The sequence below is a fragment of the Carassius auratus genome, chromosome 43 (assembly GCF_003368295.1).
Source record: "Carassius auratus strain Wakin chromosome 43, ASM336829v1, whole genome shotgun sequence".
Lineage (NCBI taxonomy): Eukaryota > Metazoa > Chordata > Actinopteri > Cypriniformes > Cyprinidae > Carassius > Carassius auratus.
This window is the reverse complement of record NC_039285.1, coordinates 19,081,979-19,105,547: the sequence shown is the minus strand read 5'-3', so window position 1 is coordinate 19,105,547 and position 23,569 is coordinate 19,081,979. Positions and strand designations below refer to the sequence as shown.

Below are 23,569 nucleotides of genomic sequence, written 5' to 3'. Positions count from 1 at the left end.
ATATTACTTAAAAATACCAATATGAACCAATATTGTAGGGCACCAAAATGGCAATCTGATATGGCCCTGGTTTATGAGTCTTATGGACTACTTTTATGCCACCTATGATGATTTTGTCCATTTTGGAGCTTGATAGCCACTGGTAATACTTTTGTTTAAAAAAGCAGCTGAGACATTTTGTTAAACATCTTATTTTGTGTATTATGTATTTTTGTATATGACATATATATAAATATATATATCGTGTGTATTCCAGAATTCCAAAGATGGCATGAAGAAATCTCAGAGCCGCTCCTTCATCAGCAACCTCAAGCACAAGGTCAGAATAAAGACAGGCTTTTTCTGTCTTTCTCCCTCTCTCTAGCTCTTTCTTTTTTCCTCGTCTACTTTCTCTGTCTCTGCTTCAGAGTCAGGACTATCCTATTTTCTGTCCTCCTTTTATGTCTGCAGTTTCAAAAGTTACTTAAATGTGTATTTTTTGCTACCTCGAGGCAGAGAGATTTAAAGAATATTCCCTATTGATTGATAAAAGTGTGGAATAGATAATAAAGATGCTATCGTTCACTGCTGCTCTCAGAACAGTGCCAGCAAGCAAATCTGCTTTCTAGTCTCTTTATTTTAAGCGTATATTTACTGAGTTTAAATACAGAATTCATACATTTATTAAGCACACTTGTTGTCTTGATATCTGATAGTCACTTATCGCTCAAGATCACATATGAGTGTGTATACGGATAATGACAGCACAGAGCTCCAGAGGCATTCTCATATTTCGTCCTTTGCATAAAAACTCACTGAAGGTGTTATCCGTTTCCATGTTGCATATTGAATCTGGATGGTGTGTAATTCAACACCTCAATAGCAAATCAATGAAGCGAGTAAACAAGGCTTGCGGTCGCATCCCCACAAGTTTGATCATGGGCTATTGTTCTGGGCTGTGTACACTTTATTGATTATTTTATTAAAATGCAATCAGGGTTGTAAGCAGTATGCAATGCGGTTTCTTGTCTCGTGTAGATCACATCCATCTTCTCTGTCATTCCTACAGGAAGTGGGCAGACACAACTCTGGTGTGTGCATGATTTTTCCTCCCACTCTTGAGATTTGTCTTTGCGGATGTGTTTATGAGGCCTCGAAGGTCCTCCTTTTGTTAGTAATGAGTCTAAATCCTGTAATTACTCCAGCTGCTATACACTGCTCCTCATAGATCTAAAAAAGTTACACGATTTGGACACTAGTCACGTCTGGCAAGTATTAATCCTTGCTAAGAACACACACACACTCACTCACTCACTCATGTGGTTATGTTAAGTGTGCCCTTTAAAACAGGCCAGAGCTATTCTGTTCCTCTCTGTTGTGTGTAGGAGGAATTTCATTACCTCTTATCCAAAGCAAAGGAGTGAACATTCACTCCATGTACTTATTTAGCCTGCTGTGTGTTTGTGTGTGTGTTTCCACAGAGGCATTCCAAATCAAGACTGAAGTGTCAGAGTGTTGAAACAGACGATGACCGGCAGCAGGAGCCAACAGGTGGACAGTTTAGCAGGTGTGTCTGTCTGTATCTCCTCTTTTTTAATTTTTTTAATTTTATAATTTTTTTTAAATAGCGTATTTAAAAGTGAGACAAGCACTGAGTACTATATTAAAACATAGGCATCACTCAACCACTTACATTCCAGGCATCTGAATTAGTTAATTTAATCTTCATTTAATAAATTATTGCTTCCATGATTGCTAGAAAATGAGAAAAACATCCAATAAAATCACATAACATTTAATTTACCACCCATGTTAATTGGCAAATAGACCTGAGTTTTGTGAATATTTAAGTTGCTATGAGTGTGTTTGAAGTGTTTGAAGATGCATTAAATAATCAGTTATGAGGACATTTTAATTCATTTATAGTAAATCACATATAAGAGAGCAGTTTGGGGTTGGTAATATTTGTATTTCTTTTTATGTTTTTGAAAGAAGCCTGTTATGCTCACCAAAGCTGCATTTATTTGATCAAAATTCAGTAAATATTGTGAAATATTATTACAAATTAAAATAAATGTTTTTTAACAAAAACATATTTTAACATGTAATTCTTTCCTTTGATTACATTAATAGTCAGTGGCCGTAAATGCAGTTTCCAGTGTCATATGATTGAGAAATCATTGTAATATGTTGAAAATCATTTTGCTGCATAATAATTTTTTATTTAAAATATAATACTTTTTAGCTCTATTATGATTTAGAAAATAGTTTTTGCTTGTAGTCCATTTATGTTGGTGTTTTTATCCATAATGTTTGTACTGTATGTCTGTGTTGTGCTGGACATTGATGTAATTTCTTCAGAAATAAACCATTTCTTTAGTCACCATTTCTTCTCATCTTTGTACTGTGTACCTGACCTGGAGCATGTCATTACATCTAATAGTCAGACATTTCACAACCTGCCTATATTTTGCTGTGTCTGTCTGTAGAGGTGGAAGGAGAAGAAAAACAATAAAGCTGAGTAGAGATCTATCAGATCTGGTGGTCCTCACCAACTCTGTGGCCTCTCAGGAGTGTTTAGATGAGGGTGAGAAATGTTTTCTGTTTTACCATATCTGATTACTATGAAGTCCATATCCGCCACTGAATAAAAAATAAAATAAAATAAAAAAAGGCTGGTGCCACTCACTATTCTGACTGTTTTGTTTTTTTTCTGACAGGACATAAACTCACAATTGTGAAGAAAAAAAAAAAGTCAGAATTGTGAAATAAAAAGTTGCAATTCCTTTTTTTTTTTCAGTGGCAGAAATGGGCTTCTATAGATTACTGATCCCTGCTGTCAAAGTTTTTGGAATAAAGCGTATAGCTTTTTCTACAAAGATATATTGTGAATCCGAGAACATGCATCTAACCCAAGTTTTCCTGCACCGTCTCTATTTTAGGATCACCCTATAATGTTCTGTCGTTTAGTGAGACACGAGCTCAGCACCTGGTGCACCATCGATCTGAGTGCTTCTTGACTTTCAACCAACGACAGCTCTCTCGGATCTATCCCTCTGCCTACCGGATCGACTCCAGTAACTTTAACCCACAGACGTACTGGAATGTGGGTTGCCAACTAGGTGCGGAAAGATACACATATGTCCAAGCACAAAAAATGGACACACATGACATTCACCTTGATACAAACACGCATACATAAAATCTTCATCTCTGTTGTTTCCTTTGCATATTTTCAAAAATAATGAATTTTCTCCCTCATCCATGCTCTTTGTATATTGACATATAGTCACAGCTGGCTTACAAAAAAATTAGAGAAATGAATAACTGTATCAATGTGATACACATTTCAATTCATTTGATATCTTATTTGACAGCGGGTATGCTTGTCCATGCAACATCCATTCTGTTATGCATATTCAGGATCCAGTCCAATTTCACATTAGTTTCACAGATTTTTGTAAGCAGACAAATTGACAAGTTGTGCAATTTACTTGTGCAATTTAGCATATGCAAAGTCATGTACGAAAATGCACATATGCACTTTTCACATGCACACATAAGCACTATTCAGGACACCAACACATTACATAAACACACATATAGTGGGGGTGCAAAAGTCAGAGTCTACAAGTGAAAGTGCATTAGTTTTACATTTCTATAATTATCTCTGTAATTTGATATATATATATATATATATATATATATATATATATATATATATATATATATATATATATATATATATATATAAATGAAGCAGCAAAAATCAGGCAGACAAGAAGAAAAAGGGTAACAAGAAAGAAAAAGATGCAAAAGGGGATGCAGAGGCATTGCAAAAGCAGGTGTTTATATGTGTGTGCCATCATAAGGGTCCAATAAACCAGAGTAAATTGGAAATTATGGAGCCGCAGCTGAGTTTTGCCCCAAAATTGTTTATTAAATAAAATGTTTACCAGGCCATGATAGAACCTCATAGTTTCTTAGCCATCCAGTTTATTTAGCTTTACACAGATGAATAAATACATGGAATTATTTTGCTGAAACAGATTCTGAATAAATGAAGGAAAGATGGTAAAATAGAAGGAAAGAGAGAAAAATGGACTCAGGTTTTTCTATTGTTTAACCCACAGTGGCTTTAAACTACCAGACTGATGGCCGTATGATGCAGCTGAACAGAGCCAAGTTCATGGTGAACGGAGCCAGTGGCTATGTGCTCAAACCAGGCACCATGTGTAAAGGTACACATACAATATGCATTTAAAATACTGTTAAATCAAAATATACAACCACTGTGTTTTTGTCACTGAAGACTTAACTGTAGAAAGTACACTCAAGTGTAAAGTTATTCTTGAATTACTCTAGGGAGTGTGTTGATATCTGAAAATCTATTCCAGGCTCCTTCAACCCACTGAATGATGATCCGCTTCCTGCAAATCCGAAGAAACAACTGGTGATAAAAGTCATTAGTGGACAGCAGCTGCCCAAACCTCCTGATTCAATGCTGGGAGACCGCGGTGAGGTAAGCAGATGTCACCTAAGAGTACATCTCCTGTCGGATTCAGAGTTGAAATGCAGTTAACATATTTTACATTTGTGGACTTTATTCATAGATCATTGATCCCTTCGTTGAGGTGGAGATTATTGGTCTTCCAGTGGATTGCTGTAAAGAACAAACCAGGGTTGTGGATGATAACGGTACAGCTTCACTGTTTTTGCCTGGGGATTTGTTGAGCTTATTATAACAGAAAATGTTTTGGGGAATTAACCTTTTTATTTACTTCTGGTGTGATTGTTAATGCAGGTTTTAACCCTGTGTGGGAAGAGACTGTGTCTTTCACACTTCACATGCCCGAAGTGGCTCTAGTGCGCTTCCTGGTTTGGGATCATGACCCCATTGGACGAGACTTTGTGGGCCAGAGAACCGTAGCTTTCAGCAGTCTCATGCCAGGTAAGAGAAATTCTATTGAGTGGTTGTCTCGTCAACTATGGGAACCTTTGGACCTGTGGTTAAAGTAAGGTAAAGTAAAGTATATCATGAGATATATTATTGTAACCTTAGTGTAACAAAAAAAGCCCAAAACCGCTGTAATAAACTCAGCCCTTGGAACATAAAAGTCCTTGTAGTTTAAGAAACATCCATGTACTGTATGTTATAGTAAGTGTCACATTATCAGCTAATAACGTAAGTAATATATATATATATATATATATATATATATATATATATATATATATATATATATATATAGGCCTCAGGGACAGGGTCATTAAATAGCATGTAAAGTGTGAGGTATAGCAGCAGGTCCATGTGTCTCATAGTGGTGCCAAGTGAAGCATGTCATTGGAGTAATGGAGGCCTGAGGTGCTGCCTTTAGAAACGTCTGCTGTCAAACTCTCTCTGCTCTCACACAGAGAGTCACACGGTCTTAAAGATGGAAGACATGCTCCTGTGCTAAAGCCATCGATGACACCATGTCTTTCTTATTTTTTTTTCAGTTGCATTCACTCTCTGAATGTTCTCACAAATGCAAATACCTTTCTTCCATCCCATTTTCAATCATTCCTCCTCTTTCCCACTCCTGCAGGATATAGACACGTTTATTTGGAAGGAATGACAGAGGCATCCATTTTTGTCCATATCACAGTGCATGACATCTATGGGAAGGTGAGCTTGTAACTACACAGAGAGCTGTACCTAATTAGTCTGATAAAGATCCACAGCCGTTTCCACTGGGCATGTTACCAATTTAAATTCTACTCTCTATTTCTTCATGCATTTAGTAATTAGATCAGTTCCTATTCATTACTAAAGCGACATTTACCAGGAACTGGGGTGTTTTGATTGAATTAAAAGGTGTTAAGAAGCTGAGCTGGTTAGCATAACAATCTGTAATGCAAGCTGTTGTTTCCGTCGATTTCTACTGCAGTGTCACTAAAAGACTGTGACTTTTTTTCAAATTTCCATCTCAATACAGAAAAACAGATCAGAAAAAAAAAATAGCTTTCCCCCGCTGACATTTTATTGAAGTTCCTCCAACCTTTTTACTTTACAGTGGAGTCCTTTAGTCCTCAACCCAAGCTATACCATAATGCACTTGCTAGGAGCTAATAAGGTACCCTGACTATGTAGTGTGCTGCATGGAACTGCATGAGCGTCTTCGAATTTGTCAATGTGACATCCTGTTCTTGCTCATTGAACGCTAAGCTGTTGTAAATGTGCAGTTGTATGGACATGCCTTTTAAATTTAATTTCGTCTGTTTTTGTTTTGTAAGTAATTATGTTTTGGTTAGTTCTGTCCTTGGTTTTAAAGCTGGATTTGTTTCATCTTGTAAAAAATGTTGAATTTTGAAGGCTGGAAAGACGAAAGATGGTCGAATTAATCATTAATGGTTACAAATGAATATGCTGCCATCTGTTGAACTTAGTCAGTAATTGTACAGGAGAAGCAATTCTGTATCTGTCTTGTTGCTTTAGTCCATACAAAGATTGTCATTGTGAGATTGTTGAAGTTAACTGTTTGAAATGAACGTGACATTGCATGTATGTTTTTGTCTGTGAGGACTGTTTGGTTTAACCTGGCACCATAAAAAACACCATAAAAAATTAAAAAATAAATAATCTGGTTCATCATATAGAAGACACCCTAGGGTTTTTAGAATATCATATGCCTCCCGCTTTCTCCTATTGATTTTACAGAACTAGAAAATGCAAATATATTATTTGTATTTAAAAAAAAATAAGATCAACTTTTCAAAATGTAAATAATCATGATAATTATAGTCATTTTAAGAATTTATTATTTTGTTTTACAAGAAAAAAAAGGAAATCATGTTACACGTGTCTTTTTATTTGTAGACAATAGAAAAATAAACAAATAAAAAAAATCTATATCATCAGTGCAAATAAGTAAAAATACAAAAATAAAATAAAATAGATAGATAGATAGATAGATAGATAGATAGATAGATAGATAGATAGATAGATAGATAGATAGATAGATAGACAGATAGATAGATGTAGATTGGGAAAGAAAACTCATTGTAGTATATCACATTAGGAAATAAAAAATTAGGTCATTCACACATTAATAATTCACATAAAATAGCATTTTTTTGCTATGAATTTGGCTTAAATAAATATTGTATGCTGAATTCTCTCTCTGTTCCTGTCTGTTTTCCAGGGGCGTCAGCTGCGAGGTTTTAGAGGCTTATTTAATAAAAGTTCCAAGTCCTCAGTGGACACACATATTGGAGTTCCACCTCGTAAACGATCCATAACCGACCACCTTCTTCGAAGGACTGCCAGTGCTCCTGCTAAGGGCCGCAAAAAGAGCAAGATGCCATTGGCTGAAGCTACATGTGACAGAAAGCACAGCACTGGGGACTCTCAAACCACTTTTGTAGAGAGGAGAGCAGGGAACAGAAGAGCCCTCCAACACCGGCCAGCATCTATGCCCCTGGATAAACTCCTACACAGTCACCTCACCCTGTCCACCCCAGATCAGGAGGGCCCTGATCCTGGAGCTGACACAATAATTGGTAAGTAATTCCCTTGACATCCCCTTAGGAACTGTCTTAATGAATCAGAATGAACCCTGTTACATCCCAAATCCAAATAACATTAACAAAGCAACTTTATGATGAGAAAGTTTTTATTTCTTTTTTTTTTTCCTTATCTGCTGCTATCCTCTCAGAGAAGAAATTATATGCATTTTTTTCTATTATTTCACTTCTATTAATTATTTAATTCTTTATTTAACATTTTCAGAAGCTCTCTATTGTTTTGCAGCCCTTTTAAAGGGATAGTTCACTAACATTTAGTTATGTCATCATTTGCTCAGCCTTGTTCCAACCATGTATGACTTACACTTATGTGCGGTACATAAAAAGATCATGAGATATTTTGAAAAAAAAGTAACATTTATTTTGGTTGAACTATCCCTTTAAGTATCTCTACTGGTCCCTTTGAAGTATTCAGACATGCAGGCTTTTCTTTCCTTAATACCTTAACTTGCCTTTGTCTTGTTCTGTCTTTACTGTTGTGCTTCTCTATAGTAGAAAACTGACTAGGAAAACCCCTAAAGGTAATCCACAAGCCATACTCGGGTTGACTCACCTAAACATTGCAGTTTTAAGCCATTGTACCAATGTTTTTAAACAACTTCTGTTTTGTTTCATAAAAAAAATCATAATAATTCAACAAATACCTGGATGTTCCCCATTTACCTACACAGCGCCATTATCAAATTTCCTTCTCACAGTCGTACTTGGCAGTACATTCCATTTGTCCTGTGTTTAGAGTGGTATGTGGTGATTTTGGTGTTTGAAGGTCATTAATGGTGTTTTTTTCTGACAGTCTTCTCCTGTAAAATGTCTTCCACAGACTCCTTCCTCAATGAGAAACCCAGATCGGTCTCAGTGGATCTCCTCTTTGAAACTTATGCCTTCAAAGAAACTGATGTCCATTCCCTTTCGACTGACCACATTCAAGACTGTAACGTTGAGCCCAAAGATACGAAAGAAACCCCTTACCTGGTAATTGAGCGCAGCAGGGATACTCTGAGTGATTCTCAACAAGAACACAGAAGAGGTGGTCTCACCCAGACTGAAGCTGATAAATTATGTTCTTCCAAAGGGCCAACAGACAACTTGTCAGGTCCTACAGAGCACTGTAATGGTTGCAGTAGCTTACGGAGTGAAGGAAGTCATAAAGAATTATGCCAGTTGGAAGCCCCTAAAAAGAACCTTCTAACACCAAAGGCAGCCACATATTCATCAACTTCCTCATCTTCCTCATCTTCAGGAACCAACAACAAATCACACTCTCCTCGAATGACTCTGCCAGATGAGAAGAGTCAAGTGTCCCTCCAAGACAGTGCTCTCTCTCGTCTTATTGATGCTGTCTCACTAGAGAATGAGTATGACACCTGCGGGTCCATTTCTGTTCTGATTGGCCAATTTGAGCTCACTGCTGAGCAGAGCTCCCTAATTCCATCCAACTCACAACCCATGAAATATTCTCTTCCTCCATTTGACCTTCCTCGTCTCAACAATGAGCTTTCCAGCACACCATTAAAAGTTATCCAAAAATGCACAACCTCAGAGCTATCCGAGAGACCTTCTAGTCCTAAAACGACTGAACCTGCAGTCTTTACCATCTTGGATGAGGAGGTGCTTTCTCCTGTATCAACAAACAGTCTTTGTCAAAACAGCTTTCGAAATGACTTGGTTGGTTCTCCTGTGGTCAGCCAGGGATCTTCACCCATCAAGATGCCTTTAGAATGGTCTGCACATGGAACTCTAAAGCAAAGCTATAGCAGCCAATGCCATTCCACTGGTTCCTGCAGAAATTTTGAATTCGGAGGATTCAGAGAATCCTCAATCAATAGCACAGCCTCAGACCGCTTCTTGCTGTGCCAAGACTTTACAAGCAGCAGTCTGATGGAGGTGGAGATCAATGTAGATGAAGATCCCATAGACAAAACATTGACCCTTTTGAGTCCTCTTCACGATTTCAAAAGTGTTCAAAGCTTAAACCAGACCTCCCCCTATCATGTACAAAGACTTGAACCAACCCATCTCCACAAACTCTCATACAATCCCTCTCCTGTTCACTCATACTCCACGGATACATCCCTCTCGCACAGACCCTACCGGTCTCCACACCAAAGTCTGAACTCTAGCACCTACCTTACTAACAAATTCCAGCCAAGGAAGCTTAACTGTTATAATGACTCCGGGAAATTTACACTTGGTGATCACAGAATAGATACCACAGAAGGAAGGCACCAGGAGACAAGAGACCAGAATAGCTTGGTCAGCAGAGCAGAGCATTTAAACAAAAACTCTTTGTCCTCAGAATATCTTGCAAAGACTCAAGGCTGTCAAAATTTGTTAAAGAGGGACTTGTACACATCTGTACCAGACTACAATGAATCGCAAGACTCTTATTCCCGGCCATCTCTGCAAAAACAGGCCTTTCCTGTACCTCCTGCTCAGATGTACAATGGGCTCTCTCCAGCTTCTTCCAAGTCCAAGAGCCTGGGAGACCTGACATCTGAGGACATTTCATGTAACTTTCAGAGCAAGTACAAGTCAATCAGCCGAAGTTTTGTCACTCCTGCAATGAAAGACCAAAGACGGATGTGTGGGTTATCTGGTCGCCCGAAGTCCTCTGATCCTTTAACTGAGCAGCTTCGCAAGCTTGTAACATTGGAAATTGAAGACTATACGCATCCCCTCCCCTCTTGTACTCAAACCACCCCAAACCCCCTTTCAGTGCTTCCTCTGGTTTCTCAGAGCTCTGCTGATGATCCTGAAGACCCTCCACCATTTCTGTCAAGACGACTGTCGTCCCGCAGTCAAAGTCGTGTGCGTCATATAGCCAATCGTGCGCGTGAGAGACAGCAGGAGGCCTTCAAACACCACCCTGTTGAGGGTGACATGGAAGTAGTACTCCGCAATAAACCAGTTTCCTCCCAAAATCCTCCACCGAACAGGCACTCTACAGGGTCTTATATTGCTGGTTACCTGGACCATCTCGGTCATGAGGCCCGAGGTTTACCTGAAGGAGCCTGCTCCTCACTACGCTATGGATACGGAGATCGCTACTATAATGATGATTCTGTGCTCCCCCCGGACTTCTCCAACCCATCAGAACCGGAGGTGTTCTTCCTACTTAGGCTTTGACCTTGCATCTCACCTGCTGTTTTTGACCGTGCATGTATTTCTTAGTAACAGTTGTACAACAGTGCGCAACTACTGTACATGTAGCAGGACACTACCAGAACTGTATAACACACTCTCCTACTTGTGCTACTCAAGCTGTACAGGTGCTGGTCATATAATTTGAATATCATCAAAAAGTTGATTTATTTCACTAATTCCATTCAAAAAGTGAAACTTGTATATTATATTCATTCATTACACACAGACTGATATATTTCAACTTTTTATTTCTTTTAATTTTGATGTTTATAACTGACGACTAAGGAAAATCCACAATTCAGTATCACAGAAAATTAGAATATTGTGAAAAGGTTCAATCTCTAATCAGCTAATTAACTCTAAACACCAGCAAAGCCTTTAAATGGTCTCTCAGTCTAGTTCTGTAGGCTACACAATCATGCGGAAGACTGCTGACTTGACAGTTGTCCAATTTCAAATTCAATTTTTTTTCATATCAACTTCAAATTTATAACATTACTTATTTAGACACAGGGCTTTAATTTTATACCAATTTTAGAATAAAACCTGTTATGTAAAATATTTATAATAAATTAAATAAAATTAAATATAATGCATTCTATTTACAGTACATTTAAACTTCTTGATACTTCAATTTTTTTTTTTTAAGTTCCACTTTTGCCAAAATCTTCTTTAAAAAGAGACTAACCTTATGTTTATATTCCAAAGTGTTCATAAATTACAGCAATTTTAGTTTGGATAGTGCACTTTAATGCCTATTTAAATAATGGGGGGGGGGGGGTGACAGTTAAGGGGTTAAGGACTATGGCATCCCTGTTCTTAATTGGCCAGCAAACTTGCCTGAACTTAACCCCATAGAAAATCTATGGGGTATTGGGAAGAGGAAGATGTGATATGCCAGACCCAACAATGCAATGAATATACAAGTTTCACTTTTTGAATTGAATTAGTGAAATAAATCAACTTTTTGATGATATTCTAATTATATGACCAGCACCTGTATTAAACACATTATTTTATATACATGCTTGGAAAAAAATACATATCGTTTAAAATGTGTCTCAAGATATAAAAAAAGCAAATAATTGAATTGGATATTTATTGCAGACATTTGTTTTGTGGTTGTCAGCTATTTGTTCTTTTTTAAACTTTGTAGTACAAGTCATGAAGGGGCTTCTCTTTTTATTAAGTCTTCCTGCATATCATGTTAATTGTATGTCTGTGTAGTTTGTACATATGTTAGTACTGTAAATGTGTGCTCAGTCAAAACCTTTATCTACTGTAATGTTTTTTTAGCATGTGAATGGTGATTTTCAGCATGACTATGCACAGACCTGTAGATGCTGTGCTCTGATTTTGCACAGAATAATTCTGTTGTATTGAATGCAATACCGCACATTTACCTGCTTGCTCTGACTTGCTTGCTTTCTATTAGTCATGAATTTAAAGAAGTTTGAAACTCTTCTTCATATTCTAAAGCTGTATGCTTAAAGTTTTATTTTTGTAATTGCTTTGATACAGAGGGCAGGAATAACATTTGACTTAATATTTAGGTTTCTTTTTAAAGAGACAAAAAAACAAAGCATTGTTTTTTTTTTTTTTTTGTTTTTTTTTTTTTTTTTTTAATTCCTTTATGCTTAAAGGCATCTAGTTCATTGTTAATTTTACTGTTGCTCATCCAAGATGAGTGTAAGCATTTTCCTACCAATGCAATAAAATTATAAAATGTTTGCTATGAGGAAAATATATATTTTTTTGTGTGTGTGGTTTCTCTTATCTGCCTCTGTAATAACTGTATATATTTTTTTTTATTCTGCATTATTTTATTCTCTATGTTTTGCGTTCCCCCACTGGCCTTGACATATGCTTACCTCCGAGAGACAGATACCCATTTCTTTAAGGCTGTAAAAAGTTGTAAACTAGGTTGCTGTATTCCATGACAGTTTTAGTCTCTGAGTAATAACTGTTGAAGGGCTTTAAGTATAAGAAAAGTGCAATATAAAGAAAATGTATTAATATTATTATAGCAAGCACAAAAAGCTCTCATGCTGATGTTTGTCAGGACTGTTTCATCAGGAAACTCAAGTGAGAGTTTGTAATTAAAAATCAGTTTGTTAGAGGCTATTTTGCAGATGGGGCTTTGTTGTTTTAAGTCTGAAGATAACTCTATCTAACTGCTTTATGATTCTAAGAATACTGAATGTCCCCCTGCAGCTCTATCTAACCGTGAGCTCATCAGCAATTATTGTGTAATTGTCTTTAATTCTGTAACTCAGAGGAGCTGCAATTTGGCTTCATGTTGTTTTCTCTTGCCTTTGTTTTTCTACTGCTCTTTTGGGACTGTGGTCAAAAGAAATATCTCTTCTTGCTCTAAACTGATGCACAAGGGTGCAGGAAGAGCAGATAACACCAAACTTTGCAAATGTCTGTACAAGTCCTATCGTTGCTCCCACTTTCTGTGCCGGTGCTTCTACTGTGTGCAGTATGCAGGGATGGAATGGGGTTTTCTGTGGTAGAAGAGACTCTGCAGGAAAAGTGTGTGAACATGGACACTTTACAGAATTTAGACGGTAATGGTTTCTACCAGGATGGTGATGTAATTATCGGTGCTCTCATTAATATACATAACCTGGCTGCAATCCCTGATCTGAGCTTCACCACAAAAGCTAAATTGGCGCCATGCTTAAAGTAAGTGATACACCCTTTTTCATTTTCTTTCCTATCTCTCTCCACACCTGTCAAGTACATGGAGTCTCTGTATTGATGCTGTGTTTGGCAGAATAATATTTTATAAAACGTATACTAAAATCGTTCTCTGACATTTTCCCTGCAGATGTAGGATTTTCATTTTTAATCACATTTTATTTTGGTTAGTGCATGTGCACTACGAGTCAAGTTTTTGAACGGTAAGATTTTTTTTCTCTCTCTCTCTCTTCTGCTCACCAAGCCTGCATTTATTTGATACAAAATACAGCAAAAGCCGTAATATTGTGAAATATTTTTACTGTTTAAAATTACTGCTTTCTATTTGAAAGTATTTTAAATTGTAATTTATTCCTGTGATGTGAGTCCTCGGTGTCACATGCTCCATTCTAATATTCTGATTTGCTGCCCAAAAACAGCTGAGTAGAATCTTTTCAGGTTTCTTTAATGGAAATAAAGCTCAGAAGAAAAGCATGTATCTGAAATAAAAATATTTTGTAACATTATAAATATCTTTGATCAATTTAAATCTTCCTTGCTAAATAAAAGTATTAATTTATGTAATTACAGTTTTAAGTAATAATAATAATAATAACAGAATATTACACTGATTTCTGAGGGAGCATGTGACACTGAAGACTGCAGTAATGATGCTGAAAAAATTATTTGATTTCACAGGAATAAATTGCATTTTATTTATTAGCAGTTATTTTAAAATAGTAAAAATGTCTCACACTATCACTGCTTTTGCTGTACTTTTGATCAAATAAATGCAGGCTTTGTGAGCAGAAGATAATTCATAAAAAAAAAAAAAAAAAAAAACTTACTGTCCAAAAACTTTAGACTGGTAGTGTATGATAGCAGTAGCTGATGTCTAAGTTTAACAGGATAGTCAATGAATATTCTGTAACTCAGTTAAGTGCCTTTGTGTGTATGTGCAAATTTACATGTTCAGATATATTTAAACACAATGTACTCATGTGTATTAGTTTATTGACGTGGTTGCAAAATTAAGTTTTTTTTTATATTATTTATAAGTATTATTATTATTTAACATTAAGTAATATTTATAAAAACAAATCTCTAATTTCTTAATATTATTTAATGAACCTGATTTAACATATTTTTATTTACTAACTTTAACAAAGATACATACATACCGTAAAGCTACAGTACTTAATGCATTAACTAAGGTTAACTAAGCAAGATTATTGTAAAGTTACCCATGTAACCCATATCAAGTTAAAATTTATCTGCAGTCACTTTTTTCATATCTTTTTTTTATATCTGTTAATTTCACTGACTTTTATGTGAAATATAATTAAACATTGAGATGTGTATTTATATATATATATATATATATATATATATATATATATATATATATATATATATATACACACACACACACACACACACACATAAATATTCATGCATAATAAATAAATAAATTATGTAATCAGAAAGAAAAAAGCTACACACATATACACATTTTTTTAATTATATTTTTTCGTTTTTTTATATATATTTTAGTTAAATTTTAGTTATACATTGTGGCACCCCAGACATAAATGATAATGATGATGATGATAATAGTACTCTTTTTTTTTTTTTTTGTCCCACAGCAGACAATTCCCAGTATAATTATAATAATAATAATTTTGTTTTTATATTAATAATAATGATAATAATAATAATAATAATAATAATAATAATTATTATTATTATTATTATTATTAAATGTAAATAGTTTTTTCTGTTGTCAGTTTTGAGGAGAATTCTGTGCAATGGGCTCAGGCGATTAGGTTTGCAGTTGAGGAAATTAACCGGAGCCCCTCTCTGTTGCCGGGGGTCCAACTGGGTTATCACGTAATGGATAGCTGTTCCCGTTACCCCCACAGTCTGACGGCAGCTATGTCAATGATCAGTGGAGGAAACGAAACTTGCGGCATCACAAGACCTGCCAAGGTCCTCATTGGAGATTCTTCTTCTACACAAAGCATTCTTCTGTCCAGGACCCTGAGACCCCTGCAGATTGCAGTGGTGAGGTTATAGCCTATTACCCATCAAAACATGTTAGATTGAATACATTTTTGGCTATTTTTGTGAATATGCTACAGTATATGACATTTAAATGCATGCTCTGTCAAATATAGCTTGACATTTTCTTTCAGATCAGCTACCTGGCCAGCTGCCCGTGTCTTAGTGACAGACAAAAGTACCCTAATTTCTTCCGCACTGTCCCAAGTGATGCTTATCAGGCACGCACCATGGCACAGATGGCCAAACGCTTCGGCTGGACCTGGGTTGGAGCCGTGGTTGCCGATAATGACTATGGACGCGGGGCTGTTCAGGTATTTGAAGAGGAAATCAAGGGCACGGGAATCTGCTTAGCATTTTATCACACACTTTACAGGGAGCAGTTAGCAAAGGATGTGGCCCGTGCCGCTGCAACAGTCCAAGCCTCCTCTGCCCGCGTAATCCTGGTGTTTTCTTGGTATATGGATGTAGAGGTGTTTCTTTTGGAATTAATCCGTAGGAATGTGACAGACAGGCTGTTCCTGGCTAGTGAGATCTGGAGCACTAGCACCTATCTCTTGGCCAATCCCCAGCTCTACACCATTGCTAAAGGAACACTGGGTGTAGCTTTAAGAAGTGCGCCTATACCTGGTTTTGATGCACATCTCCGGCAGCTTCATCCTTCCCGTTACCCTGATGATGAATTCTTGAGGACCTTGTGGGAAAATACATTTGGCTGTAGCTTTATGAAAAGCTCTTCCAAGGCTATCCAGAAAGCCCTTCCTCCATGCAGTGGCAGAGAGAGTCTGGAGGGGGTTCACAGTGAATTTACAGATACTTCTCAACTGACAGTGACATATAATATTTATTTAGCTGTATATGCTGCTGCGCATGCACTTCATACTTTACTGGAGTGCACCCCTCGAAATAACTCTGATACTAAAATAAAACCAAAGTGTTCCTCTCCGGACAACATCACTCCAGCACAGGTATACATCTCATTTGTCATTATTTATTTTATATATATATTAAGTGTCCTCAAGTGACCTCGGAATAAGAGAGAAACTAGTATTAGCGTAGATGCCATTCTTCTAATGATGTAGCAAGTACATTGTGTATTATGGGAATATTTCCAGGTTCCGGTTTTCCTAATTAATGCAGCCTAAAATAATTTTATGGATCAAAATATTATAAATATGTTTGTTAGTGTGTTATGTGTAAACCAGGTTAAAGAGACTGAGGTGAGATGGGTCTTTAATCTATTTTTAAACTGACCGAGTGTGTCTGCCTCCCGAACAATGTTAGGTTGGTTATTCCAGAGTTTAGGCGCTAAATAGGATCTGCCACCCGCAGCTGATTTTGGTATTCGTGGAATTATCAAATTGTTTAGGATTTGGAGGACTAAGCTTTTTCAAATACTGATGTGCTTTATAAGTAATAAGCAAGATTATTTAAACAATAATAAGTGTCATCTAAGCAAGCAAACTTTTCAATTAAGGCATATTTACTCACATTTATGCACTTTTATAAACCATACTGCCAAATCTTTAATGTTAAGTATTTGATATTAGTTTTAAGAATCTCCATTAAATTTTTCTTTTTAAGTGGTTAATATGTCCGTATATTTATATTTTCATATTCATTTCATGGTTGTTCCAAACATGGTTTTCCTGACATTTTCAGCTTTTACAGCACATTGGACAAGTTCATTTTACCACTCAGTTAGGAGAGGAGTTTTATTTCCAGGATGGCAGCATTCCACCTGTCTATAACCTGGTGAACTGGCAGAGAGCTTCTGATGGTTCACTCCAGTATGTCTCAATCGGACGAGTGGATGGGAACCAGCTCATTATTAATGAGTCAGCTATTTCATGGCCTGGAGACTCTGGGAAGGTGAGAATTTGTTTCTAATATAACTCTAAACAATTCTATAAAAACGGTCTAATATATTGTCTAACATGTTCCCAGATACCTGTATCCGTGTGCACTTCTGAGTGTCTGCCTGGGACACGTAAAGCCATTAAGAAGGGTCTGCCAGTGTGCTGTTTTGACTGCCTGCCCTGTACGGAGGGGGAAATCAGTAACAGTACAGGTCATTAATGTGCTCTAACACTAATTATTAAAGTCCCCAAATACCATAAAGTTTTAATGTTCCTCTTTTTATTTTTTCCCCCAGGCTCAATAAAATGTTATCGCTGTCCCCAAGAGTTCTGGTCTAATAGTTTCAGAAATGAATGTGTGCCCCGCGAGACTGAGTTCCTCTCCTTTAGAGAAACAATGGGCATCACACTGGTAAGTGTTGCCATTTCGGGTGCTATCATTACAGCTACAGTGGCTGTGATCTTCCTGTACCATAAGAGCACTCCGGTAGTTAAAGCCAACAACTCTGAGCTCAGCTTCCTGCTCCTGCTGTCTCTCAAGCTCTGCTTCTTGTGCTCGCTGGTGTTTGTAGGCCAGCCATCGCTCTGGTCATGTAGGATTCAACAGGCTGCATTTGGGATCAGTTTTGTCCTGTGCATCTCCTGTATTCTGGTCAAGACAATTGTGGTTCTATTTGCATTTCACTCCACTAGACCTGGATCCTCAGCTCTTATCAGATGGTTTGGACCGAGCCAACAGAGAGGAAGTGTTCTGGTCTTTACCAGTGTTCAGGTGGTTATCTGTGCCATCTGGCTCTCCGTCAGTCCACCTTCACCTCACCGTAACTTTGGAATCCAAGGGTCAAAGGTCATCCTTGAGTGCACAGTTGGGTCAGTTGTGGGATTCGCCTGTGTACTGGGTTACATTGGCTTTCTGGCTGCTGTCTGCTTCCTGCTGGCCTTCTTTGCACGTAAACTTCCAGATAATTTTAACGAGGCAAAATTAATTACTTTCAGCATGCTGATCTTCTGTGCCGTGTGGATAGCATTTGTGCCAGCATATGTCAGCTCGCCAGGGAAGTACAGCATAGCAGTGGAAATTTTTGCAATATTGGCCTCTAGTTTTGGACTCTTGCTTTGTATCTTTATCCCAAAATGTTACATTATTTTGCTCAAGCCAGAAAACAACACTAAAAGGTTTCTTATGGGAAAAGCATAACTATTTTCTTTTTTGTGACTATTTTTTCCTATAATAAAGCTTTACTGAGTCACAGTCATGTTTGTTTCTGTTATTCATATAGTGCAAGTGCTTCTCAAATCCACCCTGAAGATATTGTCCGATTTCCACTAGAATATTTTCACACCGGACAAAAGTAATCACACACTTATTTCAAAACCAGGTATGGATATGTCTTAAAATGTAGAATAGTTTTCTTTCACACAGCTTCTTTTAATGAAGCAGAGTAGGTTAATAAAAAAAATGGTTAAGCAGTAATCAGAAAACAAGAAAAAAGGCACAGGATAGCATCTAATCCCAGGACATGTGATTATGCAGAGATATAATTTTTTGGATAATGTTGTTGTCAGTAACAAATCAATCTTATCCGTGCTATCAGCATTCATCCATAAAAGCAATGCTGTCCCAACATGTCAGTTTCAAACAAAATAATGGTTTGGATGACAACTGAACATTGCATCAATGTCACCTTGCTATCTGAGTTTGAACATAGAAAGTCAGTAGAGATGATGATATGAAAACCCCCACCCCACATCTTTTCCACAAGTTTTTCGATTGGATTTAGGTCTGGGCTCTCACTAGGCAGCAATACTTTGAAGGAAAGTTCATTTAAATTTAGAATAACTAAGGGTAAATTATAACATTGATATGAGTGCAATCATTCTAAATGAATGTCCAATAAAATACATTTAAAATTAAATCTCTCCTTTTTGCCACAATGACTGTGCTGCCACCCTAGGTGCCTATATACCTATTATGCACACGTTGACCCTGCATATGAAGGACATGCTGATTAAAAAAAAAGAAAAAAAGAAAAGAAAAATGAAACACATGAGCAAATAAAACTGTAGAAAAAAGCATTTATTTATTTATTACAGTTTACTGTTACTTTAGTGAGTATATCATGTTTCAATACAGTATGCAAAACAGGCATTCTATGAGTCATCTGCATGTACTGTAAGCCATGTGTTTCAATTACATACAATAGGAACACTAATGCATATGTCTACAAGCAGGGCATTGATGGATTTGAAGATTCATATACCATAGATAAGCAGACAGAATATTAAACTATTTATTTGTTGTTTCTCTTCCCATGATGGCATTTTTAGTGTTTCTCTCTGGATGTAAAAGGATGATGTAGCACTTTGGGGCAAATATGGCCACCAATAATCCAAAACTAGAAGCTAAAATGGCGAATATCTCTACAGCTACAGCATATTTCCCTGGAGAGCTCACATATGCTGGAACAAATGCAATCCACACAGCACAGAAGATCAACATGCTAAATGTGATGAACTTTGCTTCATTAAAATTATCTGGAAGATTTCTCGCCAGGAAAGCTAACAGGAAACTTACTGCTGCTAACAGTCCAATGTATGCCAGCAGCATAGAAAAACCAGCCACTGAGCCAATAGCACATTCATATACAATTTTAGAGCGAGTATACTGGTTGTTTTTATGTGGTGTTGGAGAGGCAGTTGATAACCAGACTGCACATATCACAACCTGAAGGGCTGTTAGGAGCAGAACTGTGCATCTTTGTTGAACTGCTCCAAACCATTTCATTGCACTTTTGCCCTCTGGTCGAGATGCCTTGAACACAGCTATTACCACCATAGTCTTGACCAGGATGCTGGAAATACACAGGACAAAGCTTATGCCAAACACAGCATGTCGTAACTGACATGTCCACAACTGTGGCTGGCCAATGAACAGTAGTACACACAGGAAACACATTTTGAGTGACAACAGCAGCAGGAAGCTGAGTTCTGAATTGTTGGCACGTACTATTGGAGTGTTACGGTGATGAGCGAAGACGATCATCACAAGACCAGAGATACAAGTGCCAAGCAGAGATGCAGTGGTCAAGGATATGCCCAGAGGTTCCTCATAGGACAGAAATTCTACTTCTTTTGGGACACACTGATCATTATCTGGACTGGACCAGAACTCATCTGGACATGTTATACACTCAATAGCATCTGCGATTAAGTAAGAGAGAGAAGGTGAAAAATGTAAGAGGGAACTGAGTTACATTCGAATTTTCAAACATTAATCTCCTCAATAAAATAAGCACCTGTTGTGTTTGAAATATCTCCATCTCCGCATGGCAGGCAGTCAAAACAGCAGACAGGAAGGCCCTTGCGTGTGGCTCGTCTGGTGCCTGGGGGACACCTCTCACTGCAAACAGACCTTGGGGGCTGAAAGAGACATCATCTGTTATCAGCCATGTGTCTCTCATCTCTTTTACATAATGACAATCTTGTCCTCTATTAATCTCATTTGTCCTATCATAGTATTGACTTTTATTTAGACTGTATATCTCCATAAAGGATGACATTAACAAGCAATGTTAGATACTTTTTTTGGTTCAAAGTTCCAGTATATTGCATCCTCATCCAGGGTTAGAACCATTCCTGTTGTCGCTCCTTCATTTACCACACCAACTGTGTAGATCCTTATCGATCCATCAGAGCTTGGCTGCCAGTTCAGCACATCATAGATGGCCAGAGCATCTCCATTCTTATCGAATGACACATGATCCCCAAAGCCTGTGGTGAAGTTCACTTTCTGTAGGTAGTGAACCAGCTGTACAGTTCGTAGACAGGACAGGTGTTACATGTTTATCTGAAATTTGAATTAATATAAAGCAAATATTTTGCTTTTACACATAAAGCTGGTCTATATGCCTAATTTTACTATACCTGCCAGGGTTTCAATCTGGTTATGTCGGCACATGTGTTCCCATTGAATGGTCCTCTCCCCTCTTCACACTGCATCAGGTCATGAAGTGCATGTGCCAGGGCATAAACTGCCTTATAGACATTATAAGCTGCTCTCAACCCAGAAACATCAGTGTATGGTGTATTTGTGATGCTCAGATCCTCCTGTCCCGTACACATATTTTTCACTTGCTCTCCATCTTCCACTGTACCCCCAGTTTCAAAACTGCACCCAAACATGTTCTCCCAGAAGATCCTCAGCATATTATTTCTTGGTTCATTGCTTGGATGAATATGTAGCAAAAAGTCATGAAGCCCCTGGATCTTTCCACGTCTAACGGCAATGCCAAGTGTGCCCCCTAGATAGGGCAGTAAACGTGGAGTGTGATATACAGGTGTGGTGGCCCAAGCTTCACTCGCAATCCACTGTCTGCCAGTCATGTTCTGCAACACCACTTCCTCCATCAAAGGTAACAAAAAGGATGAAGTGGAAAAAACAACCACCACTCTAGCTGTAGAGGCCTCAATCACTCCAGTTATATGTTGAATGTCTCTGAGGTTGTTTTCATGGGGCAGGATTTCAGAAAAAGCAACACAATGTCCAAACAGCTGCATTTCTTGATGGAAGGACTGAGCAGCGTAGATTCCATAGTCATCATCGCTGTAGATGAGACCAACCCAGGTCCATCCGAAATGTCTCAAGATCTGAACCATAGCCCGCACCTGGAAGGCGTCACTGGGGATTGTTCTGAAGAAAGAGGGGTACTTTTTCCTGTCACTTAAACAGGAACAGGTGGCATAGTAACTAACCTAAAAAGTTAGATGTTGAGAGAGGGTAAAAGACACAAGATATATATATATATACACAATTTTATTATTATTATTATTATTTTCATGCAAAAGCAAATGATGAAGTAAATTCTATAATAAACAGATTGAGGATATACATGGTTGAAAAGGACAACATTTAACTGAAAAGTGCAAAAATATGCATACAGCGTGTTTGTACTTTTTTCATCCCATCTTACTATAGGTACTCTAAATAGTCCTAGAACACTGGAAATCGCAATAGAAGGAGTTGAACTTGGATCCCCCACAATACCAACTACTGGTGAAGGACCAGTGCAGTTGAGGTTGGAGAAGGACTTCTCAGTCCCACTTATTAGGGACATGGCAGCCCGGAACGCCATTCCTAGTCTCACACAGTTGTCATAAAGATGGTAACCAAGAGTGATGTTAGGCAGTAAGATTGGATTTTTATTAATCTCATCTATTGCGAAAGCCATGGTCTGTGCCTGCTGGAAGATTTCCATATCAAATCTAAGAAAAACAAAAGTTATATGTTGAAATGAACAGTGGTTTCAATTCAGATTTTTTTAAATACATCATTTGAGCAAGGCTGCATTTCAAAATAACTGAGGTTAAAAGAAGGCAAAGAGTACTGTATATTCACATTCCTGGCTCCAGACTCACTTTTCGCAGTATGGTGGATCTGGTACTGTTTTAAAGCTCAGATGTGGTAAAACTGTGAAGAAATGAACCTGAAACAAGCCTCCTAGTATAACATCTCCATCCTGGTACATGCCGTTCAACCGAAAGTGTCCCTGGAGCTGACATTTGTCTGATTTGAGGACTGAAGCTGCATATATGCAGATAGAGGACAGGTATAGAGCAATATACAGAGTGATCCACATCTCTTGCTTTTTCTGAGCCACCCACCCATTCGGCTCACTAATTTATATTAAAGATTGTGTGGAGTGTTATTTTAAAAGAGTGGGTGGTCCCATACCTGGGAAACTTGATGCCACCTTCCAATCTCTTTATTATTTATTAAAACTTACAACTGTTGGATTTTCTTTTTGTTTACTTTGCTGTCAGGGTAGTTCTGATGTGTGCATTATTTTTCTAAATCAGCCCTTTAGCTGGAGAAGAAAAATTAAAATTACTTCTGAGATCATTTAGAGATTAGGAGCAAAAAAAAAAAAAAAAGAAATAAAATAAAATACTACTTATATCTACTTGTCCATCTATTCTGCTTGACAGTGATTTTTCTCAGAATGTCCTCTAGATGTCAGGCACACATTGGACTTCGGCTGAGCACTAAAAACAGAAAAATGTTGCAGTACCAGGGTACAGTGATAGCATCAAATGGTAATACTAAGAAGAATGCTTTGTATTAATCTATGAATATTTTATGGAGTCTGCTAGGTAGTATCAAAAGCAACAAATAATGAACAAGGTGCAGTTGCAGAAGCCTTTAATTCAATTCAATTCCAATCAAGCATATTTTTTATATTGTCTTTTTTTATGATACAAATGGCTGCAAAGCTACTTTA

General features: G+C 37.4%; 3 protein-coding genes across 5 annotated transcripts in view; 2 read left to right on the top strand and 1 right to left on the bottom strand.

The window, feature by feature from the left end:
• The window catches only part of LOC113061834 (1-phosphatidylinositol 4,5-bisphosphate phosphodiesterase eta-1-like), a 69,822-nt gene extending 58,520 nt beyond the window's left edge, over window positions 1-11,302 (top strand). For 2 of the 3 annotated variants that reach the window (XM_026231292.1, XM_026231293.1), the window contains 12 exons: window positions 257-319; window positions 1,461-1,546; window positions 2,469-2,566; window positions 2,922-3,101; window positions 4,113-4,220; window positions 4,377-4,501; window positions 4,593-4,677; window positions 4,784-4,930; window positions 5,568-5,647; window positions 6,036-6,095; window positions 7,164-7,521; window positions 8,366-11,302. In XM_026231292.1, coding sequence (XP_026087077.1) covers window positions 257-319; window positions 1,461-1,546; window positions 2,469-2,566; window positions 2,922-3,101; window positions 4,113-4,220; window positions 4,377-4,501; window positions 4,593-4,677; window positions 4,784-4,930; window positions 5,568-5,647; window positions 6,036-6,095; window positions 7,164-7,521; window positions 8,366-10,671 — 3,696 coding nt within the window. In that variant the 3' untranslated portion in view covers window positions 10,672-11,302. The remainder of the gene's footprint in view (window positions 1-256; window positions 320-1,460; window positions 1,547-2,468; window positions 2,567-2,921; window positions 3,102-4,112; window positions 4,221-4,376; window positions 4,502-4,592; window positions 4,678-4,783; window positions 4,931-5,567; window positions 5,648-6,035; window positions 6,096-7,163; window positions 7,522-8,365) is intronic. The other variant, XM_026231294.1, reaches the window with a different exon arrangement.
• A 1,324-nt stretch (window positions 11,303-12,626) lies between these two features.
• On the top strand, window positions 12,627-18,489 carry olfcr1 (olfactory receptor C family, r1). The gene is made up of 6 exons (XM_026230324.1): window positions 12,627-13,377; window positions 15,159-15,435; window positions 15,567-16,400; window positions 17,095-17,304; window positions 17,380-17,503; window positions 17,588-18,489. The coding sequence occupies exons 1-6, from the start codon at window positions 13,112-13,114 to the stop codon at window positions 18,487-18,489; spliced, it is 2,613 nt and encodes an 870-aa protein (XP_026086109.1). The 5' UTR covers window positions 12,627-13,111.
• A 1,089-nt stretch (window positions 18,490-19,578) lies between these two features.
• Window positions 19,579-22,927, bottom strand: LOC113061294 (extracellular calcium-sensing receptor-like). The gene is made up of 6 exons (XM_026230323.1): window positions 22,707-22,927; window positions 22,262-22,553; window positions 21,216-22,043; window positions 20,872-21,099; window positions 20,588-20,711; window positions 19,579-20,492 (listed from the first exon to the last, which is right to left on the bottom strand). Exons 1-6 carry the CDS (start codon window positions 22,925-22,927, stop codon window positions 19,579-19,581), a joined length of 2,607 nt encoding a protein of 868 aa, XP_026086108.1.
• Between the last annotated feature and the right edge of the window lie 642 nt (window positions 22,928-23,569).